Source organism: Sinocyclocheilus grahami, unplaced genomic scaffold, assembly GCF_001515645.1.
Source record: "Sinocyclocheilus grahami isolate Dianchi unplaced genomic scaffold, SAMN03320097.WGS_v1.1 scaffold89.1, whole genome shotgun sequence".
NCBI classification, from domain to species: Eukaryota; Metazoa; Chordata; class Actinopteri; order Cypriniformes; family Cyprinidae; genus Sinocyclocheilus; species Sinocyclocheilus grahami.
In genome coordinates this window covers 1,246,254-1,261,508 of record NW_015505268.1, presented here as the reverse complement: position 1 = coordinate 1,261,508, position 15,255 = coordinate 1,246,254, and the positions used below count along the sequence as shown (strand labels likewise).

Here is a 15,255-nt window from a genome sequence, read left to right as displayed (position 1 = left end):
TATATATATATATATATAAACACACACACACATGCTACCATTCAAAAGTTTGGGGTCAGTATTTTTTTCAGTGAAATTTATGCTTTTTACAGCAAGGATGTAATAATTTGATTAAAAGTGACAGTAAAGACATTTATAATGTTACAAAAGACTTCTATTTCAAATAAAAGCTGTTCTTTTGAACTTTCTATTCATCAAAAATCCTGAAACGTATCATACTGTCAAAAATACTGTTTTCAACATTGATAAAAATAAGATTTTGTTTTTCAGCAGCAAATCAGCATATTAAAATGATTTCTGAAGGATCACGAGACACTGAAGAATGGAGTAATGATGCTGAAAATACAGCTTTGACATCACATGGAATAAATTACACATTTAAATATATTCAAAAAGAAAAATAGCCTTCCAGCAAATCAAAGTTTTGAATGGTATCAGTAAAAAATAAAAATAAATAAATAAGACCTTCGTTCATCTTTGGAACACAAATTTAGATATTTTTGATGGAATCTGAGAGCTCTCAGACCCTCCCATAGACAGCAAGGATACTACAACGATCAACGCACAGAAACATATAAGGACATCAGTAAAATAGTCCATGTGACATCAGGGGTTCAACAGTATTTTTACGAAGGTACAAGCTACTTTTTATGCGCAAAGAAAACAATAATAACATAATTTATTCAGCAATTCTTCTCCCCGAGTTACCATCTTCCGCCATTTTGAGTATCCCAGAACGTAATCAATGTCATCAGCGTTGTTTACGTTCAGCATTTTCATTTTTGGGTGAACTAACCCTTTCAAGTCGTTCCAAATCCGTAAGACCTTCGTTCATCTTCGGAACACAAATTAAGATATTTTTGATGGAATCTGAGAGCTCTCAGACCCTCCCATAGACAGCAAGGATACTACAACGATCAACGCACAGAAACATATAAGGACATCAGTAAAATAGTCCATGTGACATCAGGGGTTCAACAGTATTTTTACGAAGGTACAAGCTACTTTTTATGCGCAAAGAAAACAATAATAACATAATTTATTCAGCAATTCTTCTCCCCGAGTTACCATCTTCCGCCATTTTGAGTATCCCAGAACGTAATCAATGTCATCAGCGTTGTTTACGTTCAGCATTTTCATTTTTGGGTGAACTAACCCTTTCAATTATGGCAGTTGCCATAATAAGTATATATAAGCAAGGTACTTATTCATATATAAACGAGGTATCAACATCTATACTACCCACTTCAAGCACAAAGTAACACATTTGTGATATCATTTGATGAGTCTAAAAACACATAGTAGGCTAAAACAGCACATGCACAAAGAGTGTGACTGTGCAGAAGTAAAGCTTTTCACAAGAGTCCTGTGGAAAAAAACAAAGAGATGAGATGTTCTGTTTGCACAGCTCTACTTTGTCGTTAAGCTTGTGTATAAAGAAATGTTTTATGAAAGCTGAAATCTATGAAATTCTGCACCATGTTGGTCACAGATGTTTCCCTGACATAACTTGCTAGCTAGTTATCTCCTATTGTTGTGTTTTTCACTGGCAAAACCACCTTGTTAAGAAGCACAGCTTGAAGGAAGATGGGGAAAGCGAACAGTACAGTGCTTCTGATTTTCCCAAGCGCTACCTCTGGTTTTGTTCGTTTTTGACAGGGAACAGAAAATTATGTCTCTGTGTATTGTGACTGAATACCAGCTTTGAAGTCTGCTTGACATAAAATACTACATCTGACTAGATTATGTGTATGCGTATGTGTGCCATGTCTTCATTCATTCTGTTGATAATTTAGGTACAGAATGAGGACAAGAATATCGATTACAAAATGAAAACCATTGCTTGACATCCTAAGTTTATATCATAAAACATTCACCCAGCACATCCTCCAAAAGATGCATGCAGTTATATACACTCTTTCTCTCTCTGTGACAAAAACACTCAAAACCTCTGTTATAAAATGATAAGAAACCTATGATAACTTAGCATCAATGTGAGCAAGTGTTTGCTATTGGTGGCTAATATTTGATGGCAAACGTTCAACCAAAATAAGCAAAGTTGTACATCACTGCCCCCTAGTGGTTAAATGACAGACAAAAAAAAAAAAGCTGTGAAAATGAACTAGGTAATTAATAGTTTGATAACCTATCCTCTCAGCTTATAGGAAATGAATGGAGTGACAGTTCACATTTAACAAGTTACATTTATAAATAAAATTGGATACAACCACAAGTGGCATGGCTCCAGATTCACCCCAATTCACCCAAAAATGAACATTTGCCTAAAATGGACTCACTCTCAGGCCATCAAAGATGTAGATGGGTTTGTTTCTACATCAGAACAGATTTGAAGAAATTTAGAAATTACATCACTTTCTCACAAATGGATCCTCTGCAGTGAATGGGTGCCGTCAGTATGAAAGTCCAAACAGCTGATAAAAACATCACAATAATGCACAAGTAATCCACACAACCAATCAATTAATGTCTTATGAAGTGGAAAGCTGTGTGTTTGTAAGAAACAAATTCATCATTAAGGCATTTTAATGCTAAACCATCACTTTTGGCCAAATCCACCAACATATTTGTTTAGAACTGTTTTATGTTTTCGCTTATAAATGGTGCTTGATCTGTGCATATCTCTCTGCTGATTCAGACAAGACAACTTTTTCGCTTGAGAATGCAACATTATGGATAGAGGACTCATATTTTACAATTAAATTATGTCTCAATGATGAATTTGGTTTTTACAAACACAGAGCTTTTCACATCACAAGCCATGAATTGATGGACTGGGGTCGTGTGGAAAGCGCTATACATATAAATTTGACTCGACTTGATATTTAATGTGAAACTCATACCACAAACTAACCTAACAAGCCATTTAATGTTAATAATGATGCACTGCAACTGAAGGATTGGCACATGACATTTGGTTCTCCAGTCTCTTTTAAAAAAGAGCTCTGGCATCAATCAAACACTGGCATACATCTTGAAAGTTTGGTGTATTAAAGTAACTCTTAAATACTTTCTGTCTCTCTAGGGTGCTCCTGGACAAGAAGGAATGGAGGTGAGTGGAACCAGCACTGTTTCTGATCAACATGGTCATGGTCTTCATGGCTCACATTATATTATTGTATGTTACTTTCCTCTGCAGGGACAAAGAGGTTTACCAGGAAAACCGGTAAGATTAAAACATATAAAATCTGTTTGTGTGCTCATCCCTGAGGCCAAGATGTTTCTTGTTTTTTTAGGAAAATGTCTCGCTTTCGCAATTTTCTGAAAGACTAAATTCTTTCCTCTTGGCATAAATATGAACAGCATGTTTGAGTGTTTTGCCTTTTGTGCTATAGTGCTTGCTGACTTAAACACTGACGTCTGGTTGCACTGACATCTGTATGAGGTCTTGAATTAGTTTCTGCCTGGTTCACTGGAATGACTTCTAATGTGTAATATCAGTTTGCTTTTAGTACATGTGTGAGACTAAGATGAGAAACATACTGTATGCGAGTATGTTCTAGCCGTGTTGTTGCTGCCATATGGACCTGTTGTACAAAAAGTCAGCATGAAATGGTGTTCGCAACCATTTTTAATTCTGTAATGTGATTTTATTTCTAAGTAAAACAGGATATAAGAAACATGTAGGGCTGGACTATATTTTTTATCTGTGAAAATTGAAAAGTGCTATTTGTATGTGACTGGAGGGGGTTTTGGTGATGTCCACCAAAAAGGAAAATGTTTTCTTTAAGAAGAAAGCTTTTACATTGAAAAATTGTTGAATTTTGAATAATTTGCGATTATGTATTGTTCACAATAAGACCATCAACATTAAGAAAGTAAGTAGGGTAAATAAAAAAAAACTTTCTTTCTTGGTTTTCTAAATACATCTTACTGATCTTATTGTAAACGATTCATGTGTGCATATGTTTCTTTTTTATATATATATAATTATTTACCTTTAAGTCCATCATTTTAAATTAAATGTCATAACTTAATCTTCTGGTGAGTGCCAGGGTTGTAATTGTTAACTAAAACTAAAACCAAAATAAAACATTCATTACTTATACATAAAATTAATATTATATTTTATTTTATTTTATTTTAACTAGTCGCCAATGCCCCATTTTTAATTTTTGTTTAGTTAAGTTGATGTATTAAAATAATTAATATAACCAGCAATAAATGTAAACAAAATAATAATAAATAAAAAAAACTATATAAAATGTTCAACAAAATGACTAAAACTTTTACTAAAATAAAAATTAAAACAGAAAAAAATAAATATAAAATAAAATCTAATTGAAAATATTAACAAAAATTATAATCGTATAAAAGTGCAAGCTCACAATCAGGTCTGCCTCCATCCAATCAACAACTGATGGACAGATCCAATATCACAATATGGAAGATTCACAGATCACAAATCTGTTGCTTTTTCCACGTTTTAGTGTTGAATATCTTTAAATGCCTGTAAACTGGATGTTTAACTGTTTTACTGGGTGAAGTTGGTGATCAGGGTTACCCAGGATCACAGGGAGCCCCAGGGCCAAAGGTCAGAGGTCATTCTTTCTCTGGTTTTGACATCAGAATATCGAAAAACCCACCATTATGATCCAAAAACATACTATCCTTTTCCTTCATTTTGGTATTTAAACAAGAGAAATCAAGCAATATAATTTTTTTCCTGTTCATTTTCTGTGTATTTATCTTCTGTTTTGCACTCTTTAGTCTCATAGGTTCAATTTCATTCAATCTTCTCAGCATATTTTTTGGATTTGATCATGTGCTTGATTTCACCATAGCCTCTGACCATTACTTAATCATTAGCAGCGTAATAAGAATGATTTCATAGAGTAACGGGCGGGCTTCATATGGATCTGACTGCTCTGTCCAAGCATCTTCTGCTGCAGTATTTCTCTCTGCGATCTGTTCTGTATTAATGTAAATGCTCTGTATACGTTTGGCAGGGTGAGCAGGGAGAGCCAGGTCCTCAGGGTGACCGAGGAACCGATGGTCTGCCAGGCTTGAAGGTGAGCGCTGGGTGAAGCTCTTTCTGTTATGTATATATATATATATATATATTATATATATATATATATATATATATATATATATATACAGTGATTCCTACAAAAGACAAAACTTATAGTAAATTGGAAACATCAGTGTGCTTGATTGTATTGGTTTGATTTGGGCTTTGTATTTCTCAGGGAGATGTTGGAGAACAAGGGCCCCAGGGTGAACCGGTGAGGAACGATGCATCATACGTTTATTCAAAGTGTGCTCATTCAATTTTATGCTGACCATTGTTTTTGACTTTCATAACTTGAATGTGAGGCTTCCAGTGTAATTTGCCTTCAGTTATTTTAGCTGTACACAAAGAATCAGTTATGCTGTTTGAAATTTAAATTTACTGTCATAATCGTAAATATGCACTGGTTTGTAGCACAAATAGCTTTCCAGAGTTTAAATAAATTATTTTAAAAATATATATATTTCACCTAATTTGCATTTTTTAAAATACTATAGTATTGTACACTTAGGATACAATGTATAAAAATTTTGTGTACCTTTAAAAACATAAATTGAGAAATGAACAAGCAACTGCAACAAAAGTCCATTTTGCTAGCAATGCCAAGATCATAGGTTTAATTCTCAGGTAATACATGAACTGATATAATGTATATCTTGATTGCAATGTATGTTGCTTTGGATGAAACAAAAGCAGAGAAGCACCTCTTCACATCTGAGAATACTTACATATGTGTGATCAGTTGTGTAACAGTTGTTTTGATCGCGGCAGGGCCGCCCTGGTGAAAAAGGCACATCAGGATCCGGTGATATCATTGACTTCAATGGCAAACTCTTAGATGCCTTTCAGGTGAGCCGTGATTTTGTTGATGGTAATTGCTAGAAAAACTTCCTAACGACTGTTATTTTTGCCAGTTGGTCATCTGGATTCATGTAAACAAGATGTTACTGGTTAGACTTCTTGTATTGCAATTATGTAAACAACAGATGACTATAAATTCATGGTTATATTAAAACCAAATGCCATAATATGTTCTGAAATTGCAGTCAGACTTGATTTTTTGTCTTCTGGCAGGCCATCAAAACCATCAGTGTCTCGGTAACTGTACTGTAGCATGAGTTGCCATTTTTGGTTATTTCTGAATGTGCAGCCTAATTATCCTTAACAAATACTCACTGTGTGTGCTTGTGAATTTAAAACAATTCATTATTATTTCAGCATATCATGATAATTCAAAATAGATCATTCAAGATACATTTTCAATAATTCAATATAAATATTATAATCAAAGCTGGTAGCATGTATGCAACTTTGATGTAAATTGGTGTGAAGCAAACATCGCTGACTAAATGAAATGTAAAAAATAATTAAAATAAGAATGCTTTTAAATATATTCTTTATGTAACGTACCAAGACATATTTTATAAAATTAGATGTCGTTAGTTGCAAATGTTGTTGTTCTTGTATTGAGAATGTGGATCTGGGTTGTTTAATGAATGCTTCTTGCGGTTACATGTTTACATGTTCTAGACGATGCCATTCTTTGAAATTCTGTGTTTTGTCACATTGCAATTGAGAAATAGGAGGAAAAATTAGGAATTTTATCGTTTTGGACATTTGCAAGGCTTTGTGGTCATCTCTAGCAACAGTATAATCAGTCTGAAATGTTTATCGAACCACAAAGTGTGACAGATACATTGAATACGGTGACAAGGAAATGCAAAAATGTCGGCCGTAATTATGGTTTGTATCAGTCTAAAGAACAGCAATATTTCCTTCAAAGAATGCCATCGACATTGTGAAGTATCATTCAGAATGTTGTTTTCATACTTCGCAAGATTTCACATGAAGAATTATATTGGAACAACATTTCCTGTTTTATAGCAGTCGTAAAATTAGGTCTATCAGAGGTTTGTGGTTCTCAAAATGCAAAGTGGTTTTGCAAAAAGACCATTTTATAAGCTTTAATTATGTCTGTTCCGCTTGCTTAACTAACAGGGACCACCTGGCCCTCCTGGACCCCCGGGACCACCCGGAAAAGAAGGTTCAAAGGTGAATATCGAAATCTGCTAAACTCCTAATGAGTGGCTCAGAGTCTGTTGTTTCCATGATTTTTGTATTAAAGCCACACAAAGCTTGTACTAGAACTAAATGATCTAATTCATATAAATTCTGAACTTCTGTGTGTTTCATTCATCCAAACAGGGTGAACTTGGCTTGCCTGGCCCTGCTGGGGTTGATGGCGAAACGGTGATAATTGGTTCAACTCATTTACAAGAATATCAGTTGTTTTATTTTTATTTTATAGAAATATACAAAGTTTTGCAAGGACAAGCACCTACAGTATATAGAACCTACAGCATATGAGCTATTCTGATGTTCATGCAGATGAGTTGCTAATCAATATTTGGATTGTTTTGATCATCAGGGTGAAAAGGGAGACACTGGGGAGCCTGGTGAACCTGGAGACAGGGGGGAGAAAGGAGAAATGGGCCTCTCTGGTCCCTCTGTAAGTATTCAAAGTGATAAATCTTCTAAATCCAAGTTATTTGTTGTCATATTATCATTTATAATATGAATCAAATGTGTTATAGGGAATTGATGGGCAGAAAGGGGAGAAAGGAGAGTCTATACTAGAAGACAATCTGGTCAGTACAATTGCACCCACGTTTTTTAATTTTCTTATTAATATTCTAGTATTAAGAATACAGTTATCTTTAGCTGTGGTTTTATGGCTGTCTACAGGTTCAGATGATTTCACAGCCTGGACCACCAGGGCCTCCAGGTCAACCAGGACCACCTGGATACATGGTGAGGCACATCTTAGATATGCATGATATTATGCTTTCAGTTAATTTGATAACTTAACCTGACCATAAATTCTCCCTTCTTTTTTGCCATTTATCTGCAAGATCTTGACTTTTAAGAGTGATATCATAACATCATTCAAAGATTATAACAGATTTTTATTTGTGTTTTAGGGTCATCGTGGCTTATCAGGCTCCAAAGTAGGTGTTTATTTTATTTAATTTAATTTTATTTCATTTTTATTATTCAGACTTTAAACAAAGTCTATTCATTTAGTGATTTATCCTAAATTTAGTGATTTATCAAACGTTTTGTCTTGATATGAAACATGTCATCATAAAGCTAACTTAACTACTTTAAACTTCCTAATAAACAGAGATATCCAGTAAAATCATACTTCATGCATTGTATCAGTCTAACGCTGTACTGAATCTCTCATAGGGTGATCCAGGGGAGAGTATTAAAGGAGAGAAGGGAGAAACTGGTGCTGCAGGAATACAAGTGAGACCACATCTAATCCCATAATGCACTAGTCCAGGATTTAAAAACAAAAGCAATATTCACAAACATGAAATATGACTGACCTGTGGATGTTGTGATTATGGTGTTATCCATACTCATAACATCTGTAAGCCATAACCATACCATATCCAATGTTTTATACCTATTATTATGTTTTATAGGGCCTTCATGGTCCTCAAGGGCCCCCAGGAGCAACAGGATTAGTTGGTCTTCCCGGCACAAAGGGTGAAAAGGTAAATCAAATCATAAATTCAACTAATTGCTATTTTTAATGACTATTAGGTTTGAGCAGATGTATTTGTGGGGTTTATTTCATTCTTTTTTATCTCTCTTTCATTATTTCAGTATTCTTTTTTTAACCCCTCTGTGGTGCTTTATGAATGAATTTTGATTTGATTTCATATAAATGTCAGAAATAATGCCTAAACCTAACTGTAAAATAATATTACATTAGTACCTTCCAGATAATCCACACATAAAATATAAATGTAGCTAAAAGTATTTTTGTTATCTTTCACAGGGAAAACAAGGGGAACCTGGATTAGATGTAAGCAGCATTTATTTATTCATTCATTCATTCTTACTGTACATACATCTTAAGGATTGATCTTTTGTTTTTCAATGGAAGTTTTCCAGTGTAATTTTGATTTTAATTTACTGTAGGGTTTTCCTGGCATTAAGGGAGACAGGGGTGATCGTGGAGAGAAAGGAGAAAGGGTACTGTATGATATTTACCTCAGATAATCAATGAAGCCTTAATAAATGTTCAAAAAACAGTCATTTATTCATTTACTGACTGTACATAGTCCTTTAATTAAAACGATCTTGTGGATCCTCCTGTTCACAGGGAGATCGCGGTCCTGTTGGAAAGAGAGGGCTCAAGGGAAACAAAGGCGAACAGGGGCCGCCGGGTCTGGACCAGCCCTGTCCCGTGGTGCGTGTTATAGCTACTTTTCATGTTTATATGTGGTGATGTGTTACAGATTCATGCTGCTGAAAATCCAGTGAAAAAACATACCGGGTAATTCTGTCAGGAACAACAAAGTGTGCCCATCTGGGAACACCGATATTTCACAGACATCTTTTTCCCTTTTCCACGTTTCCTCACCTTTCTTCTGTATGTTTCTATAGACTGATGTTCTGCTTCAGTTTCTCTTTGATTGGACTTTCTAGCGTGAGTGTGTGTGTCTTGTTTGTTTTTAGTCATTATGGCAGTGTATATTGTATATATGTGCTCTCGCTGACAGGGAGCTGATGGATGTAAAAAAGAGGCAGTGGAAACAGGTCAGCCGGCCCCTGAGGCCCCCTGCCCACTGGTACAGTATATCTGCCTGCTTCTCTCTCTGCTCTGTTTATACCTGCAGATTTCTGACACTTCCTGCTTTCACTTTTAACTACTTCTTTTAAACTATCCTATGTCTACGATGAAAATTACAGATCTCTCCATTCTTTGTAAGTGGGAAAACTTGAAAAATCGGCAGTGTATCAAATACTTATTTGCCCCACTGTACATACTGGTACATTACTGTTCAAATGTTTGGGGCCAGTAAGTTTGATTTATTTGAAAGAAATTAATACTTTTATTCAGCAAGGATCAAAAGTGGCTGCACAAAGTATAACACGTTCTTTTTCAAATAATTGCTCTTTTGAACTTTATATTCATCAAAGAGTCATGAATCTGTTTTGAACTTTATATTTATTTTAAGAATCAGAGGAACTATTTTCAACTTTAATAATAATAAGACATTTTCTTGAGGAGCAAATCAGCATAAGAATTATTTCTGAAGGATCATGTGAGACTGAAGAATGGAGTAATGATGCTGAAAATACAGCTTTGAACTGAGCAATAAATTACATTAAAAAAATAAATTTTACATTGTAATGATATTTGACAATATTGCTGTTTTTAGCCTTGGTGAGCAAAAAGACTTATTTCAAAACATTAGAAAATCTTATGACCCAAACATTTAAATGGTAGTGTATATACAACACAATAGAGATTACAGTTAGAGAACATATTCAAGGTTTATAAAACCCAAACTGATGCATTAAATATTAACTAAGATCGACGAAAAACATTGTAACTTGTCACGCAAAATCTCATTCATATTTTATTAGTGTTACTCCATAACACAGCATTATTGTGATGAGTTTTGCAAGCGTGTTTTTTTGTGTGTGTGGTGTTGTGATCATTTGTGGAGTTTGAGATTTTAGGTTGAAGTCTTCATATTTATTTAAAAAATATATAGTATTATTAGGATTTTGTGTGCAGTGTATGCTTACAGACAATTGTGAAAATTAAAATTGATCATTTTTAAAACCATTTTAACACATGAATTTGTTTGATTCAAATTGCAATACAGTTGAAAATTGATTCTTTGCTCTTACACCCATTTTTTTTTTACATTCAAGGGTCCTGATGGACTTCCAATACCAGGTTGCTGGCACAAGGTCATTAAAAAAAGCATTTATGATACTTGAATATTCCATAACCATGTCTGTACAGTTCATGTGTGTGACTTTAACATTAACAACTGCCTATTTAAAACATAGCTGTTTTATGTTGCAGTTTTGGATTTTTATTTTGGATTTGGCTTTGCTCATCACTAATATCATTTGTTTGTTGTTTTTTTGCAGTGATGTGTAACCTGAGGCATGTCGTCTGTACATATTGATGTGATATATATTGCAATTTCATACAGCTTTTTTCACTTTTTAAATATTTTTACATTTTATAAAGACAAGAGACTTCAATTAACATTCATCAGTGTTATTTTTTCAACCTTTTTTATCAGAAATTGTGGACCAAATAGTGGACACTGCTTTTTTTGGTGTCCATTTGGGTTATTGAATTCTTGAATGAAATCTTTTTTTTTTTCTTTTTTAATTCCTGGAGCATAAAATGTCAGTATTGTTCACCATAAGATGCCTGTAATGTGCCCGGGGAATGTTGCATGGGCATGCTGGACCGACCCGCTCAACTGGTGCCAATACAAGAATTTTGCATCAAATCCCCTTTTATTTTCAAAGGAACAGGGAATGCTTCAGAAACTCAAGAGGAAACATCTCTCCCAGCCTTGATTGTCTTCAAGAACCCGAGGAGTTTAAATGACTTTACAGTCCCTCAAGTGACGGCATCTCAAAAATATTGGTTAATATTGACTGTCCTCAGTATGCAGGTCGAATGAGGGTGCAGACAGCCCTCGCTATGGTCAATATTTTTCATGGAGGAACATAGTTGAGCTCTTGGAGATGATAAGAGTTCAGGGATTGGCTTCATGGATGCAGTTGCTCCACAAGACGGCAACAGCAGCCTGATATAAGAGGCTTTGGCATCGGAGATGATACTGAACAGATCCTTATTTTGAGAATATCAATGAACAGTAATTTATAATGATTTATTTCTTATGTGTTACTGTTTTATGCTTGTTTTTTTGTAGTTTTTAACCTGCAAGCAAAAACACAAAGCATCTGGAATTGACGCCCAAAGACTGACTTTGGATGGCGAGCATTTACTTATTAATGCATAATGCATAAATCATTGATAACAAAATAAATACTAAATCTGTTTTAAATCAGCACAGCATATAGTGAGTGAGAATAGAATGTTATATCGTACCTGTTTATTTACTACTGCATCTACATGTTGCTCACATTTGTTGTGATACTTCGAGATAGAGTATATGTTGACTGTGACTACATGCAGTTGTTTTTAACATCACAATCCTTGATACGTATTCCATATTATTGTTCATAGTAATTTATGATATATATACTGAAGTGCTTTTTGAAGATGGCCAAAACTGAAGGTGTTTTCATAGCTCAGTTCAGCCATTATGAGGACTCAAGTTTAAGGGTGTTTTTTATGTTTGACAAAGTACTGCTCTATTACCTTTCATAGCATGAAAGCAAAGAAAACATTAGAGATTCCATTTTATCAGTCTCATTTTCTTTCTTTGGCTTTCCAAGATTTAACACAGAGAAAAGACATCCAGAAGAGATGTTTTTTAAAGGCATTTTAGCATGTTCAGCATACATTTCCATGATGGTGTACCCTCTTTCAGGGATTTAAAACCATTCTACATAAGCTTTTCTGAAATATTTATTGTTCATATGAAATAACTGGCGGTCAGATCATGTAAAAGTTCTTATAATGCATATATGTTACAGATAATGCATTTTAATTTTTATAAGCCTGTCTTTGGTGTTAAATGGCTGACAAAATGTTGCTATGTTACTATGTTGTGATTTACATAACTGTAAAAAAATATTGATTGACCAACAGCACCATTTTAGAAACAAAACAGAATGGGAGAACATTTTCAGAACATTTTATTGCTTAACTTTTAGTTTTTCCTTTGAATTTCTTTACAGGTGTTTTTTTTCCCGAACACAAATAATGTTTGATTTTGAAGATACAGAAAGATGATTTTGAAGATATTTTGCTGCTGAAAAAGTATTTGTATTTAATAGTTGAAATGGGGTAAGGAAAACAGCCTTACCGACTGCCTGACAGCCATTACATGCATTGGTTTGCTTTCAAAGATGTTTTATAAAATAGAAATTAAAGTTTGTTACTAGTAAATTAGTAAAAACTGTCTTTCCTTTGACCTTGGTCATGGTCAAAAAGTGTGTGGTGTTTCAAAAGTTCTCCACAATCCACTGTAAACTCACATTCAGACTGTTTCTCTGACACTTTTCATGGTCAAATCAATTCCTAATGGATGAAATCAAATCCTGCACTTTTTCATCATTGCATGAATATTCTGTTTCACTTGGAAACTATGTCACAGTGCGCAAGTAATGAGTAAGAGTGCCGTTTTCTGTTGACTTTAAATGCCAAGGTAATTAAACAGGTTATGACATAAGATTTTTTGAGGTTTTGACATATAAAAATGTTTGTAACATTTAAACATCCTGCAGGTTTCATAACTTAAAATATCTTTCTCGTTATAAATAAAGCATTTATTAAAGCTCCAAAAATGGCTCGTTTAGATATTGTGGGATCTGTGACGTCATATGGACAAATATATTTGCATATGATCATCCATTATAAGCCCCACCTACCTGTGTTCACCAGATGCAAATTAAGCAAATCTAAACAATTATAATCACTGGCGCTGTATATTGGATATGGTGTGCATTGTGCATTAATTTTCTGACATACTCCACGCCCTTGAGTCTGATGACAGCAGAACAACTTGTTGGTGGATTATATGTTTATTCTGAGCATTTGACTAAATTATGTTTTATTAACAAAGTTCGGGAGGAGCGCATCAGATACTTAGCCTAATTAACACAAGTGGAGCGCACTCAAGTTAATCTACACCAATAGGTATAAATACAGCTGACTTACCTCTATCCATTGATGGTTTATCAGCATCCCTCCACCGCCCCATCTCCTCACTTCGAGTTCTTACTACACCTATACGGTGTACTTCAGTACTTCAGCTAATTATATGCTAAGTGTGAACTCATGAAAGATTGTTTTGTGAACAAGGCACAGTGTAATGGAGAGTTCGTAAAGAAACTCTTGTTGAAAGATAAAGCAGCCAACTGTATTGGATCTGACATCAGCTGCATCGCAAACCGTAAGTAAAGCGTTTCATAATGGTTTGTTTGTAAATGACGGTTTTATATGGATAGAATGTTTTTAAAACATGCACTGGCATGCTATAGCAAGGGGGTGTTGATATTATTTTCTATGCAATGATGTTAGCCAATCATAACAGTGGTAGTTTACAGTCAAGCCTTAAAGGAACCACCCCTTAAAAATGGATCATAAGGATCAAAATGAGGGTTGGAAATTTAGTACATCAGTGACAAAAGTCTTTGAAAAAACAAAGGGCAGGTTGCTGGTCTGGAACCTTCAGGTGTGTTAACACAATGCTAAAGAGGAAAGACATCAGCAATGATCTTATAGTAGCAATTGTTGATGCCTTCAATCTGGGAAGGGAAATACGGCTATTTCCCAACAATCTGAAGTCCATCATTTCACAGTGGGGAAGATTATTCACATGTGGAAGACATTGAATCTTCCAAGGAGTGGACATCCCGGGAAAATTTATCCCATGGTCAGACTTTATAATACTCTGTATAATAGACAGTATACAATAGAAATGGCAGACAACCCAACAACTATACCTCAAACTCTACAAGCCTCAGTTAACATGTTAAATGATAAAGCTTGTGACAGAACAATTAGGAAAAGACCAGAAAGTATGGTATGTTAGGAAGAGGTGCCAGAAGAAACAAACATCTCATACTAAAAGTCACACATGCTGGTGGAGGGCTATTCTAGAGTCAAATCTGAGCCCATCCATCCTGACAGCTAAAGCTTGGCCAAATTTTCAGCAGGGCAATGATCCCAAACACACCAGCAAATCTACAACAGAACGGTTGAAAAAGAAAATAATCTGTGTTGCAATAGTCCAGTCAAAGTCTAGACCTCATCCTGACTGAAATGCTGTGGTGAGAGCTGTGCATAAACAAATGCCCACAAACCTCACCATTTTAAAGAAGAGTGGGCCGAGAACGATGTTGGAGACTGATAAAGTCATACAGAAAATGATCACTTCATGTTGTTGCTGCTAAAAAGATCTAATATGTCCTGCCAAGAACCAGAAGATTTTTTATAATAACTACAGCTCATGAAAGTAAAAAATCCAGTATTCAGGTCATTCAGTGACCATCCCTACAGTATAAATTCCGGGTTTCTCTTGTTCTTTGAAACCACAATAATGGGGAAGACAGCTGATTTGGCAATGGTCCAGAAAACAATCATTGACACCCTCCACAAAGAGGGTAAGTCACAGAAGGTCATTACTGAAAGGGGTGGCTGTTCACAGAGTGCTGTATCAAAGCATATTAAATGCAAAGTTGACTGGAAGGAA

The 15,255-nt window shown here is 34.8% G+C and overlaps 1 protein-coding gene across 7 annotated transcripts; it reads left to right on the top strand.

Annotated features, from left to right (window-relative positions):
- Positions 1-3,022: 3,022 nt before the first annotated feature.
- Positions 3,023-13,279, top strand: col23a1a (collagen type XXIII alpha 1 chain a). Of its 7 annotated transcripts, none has more exons than XM_016274694.1 (20): positions 3,023-3,070; positions 3,158-3,184; positions 4,968-5,030; positions 5,211-5,246; positions 5,804-5,881; positions 6,107-6,130; positions 7,031-7,084; positions 7,238-7,282; positions 7,461-7,541; positions 7,627-7,680; positions 7,778-7,843; positions 8,014-8,040; positions 8,282-8,341; positions 8,524-8,595; positions 8,883-8,909; positions 9,026-9,079; positions 9,210-9,296; positions 9,566-9,678; positions 10,775-10,813; positions 11,393-13,279. In XM_016274694.1, exons 1-20 carry the CDS (start codon positions 3,065-3,067, stop codon positions 11,472-11,474), a joined length of 1,095 nt encoding a protein of 364 aa, XP_016130180.1. In that variant the 5' UTR covers positions 3,023-3,064; the 3' UTR covers positions 11,475-13,279. The 7 variants fall into 7 exon arrangements, with proteins under 7 accessions (XP_016130180.1, XP_016130181.1, XP_016130183.1 ...); XM_016274696.1 differs by having other exon boundaries at positions 3,024-3,070; positions 9,610-9,678; XM_016274699.1 differs by lacking the exon at positions 9,566-9,678 and adding an exon at positions 9,494-9,536 and having other exon boundaries at positions 3,024-3,070; positions 11,393-11,421.
- Positions 13,280-15,255: the final 1,976 nt, after the last annotated feature.

Bases quoted from the DNA above. Each gene is read 5' to 3' on its own strand.
- col23a1a (XM_016274694.1), top strand. The intron at 8,342-8,523 runs GTGAGACCACAT...TATGTTTTATAG, and splicing joins CTGGTGCTGCAGGAATACAA to GGCCTTCATGGTCCTCAAGG. The intron at 9,297-9,565 runs GTGCGTGTTATA...GTTTGTTTTTAG, and splicing joins TGGACCAGCCCTGTCCCGTG to TCATTATGGCAGTGTATATT.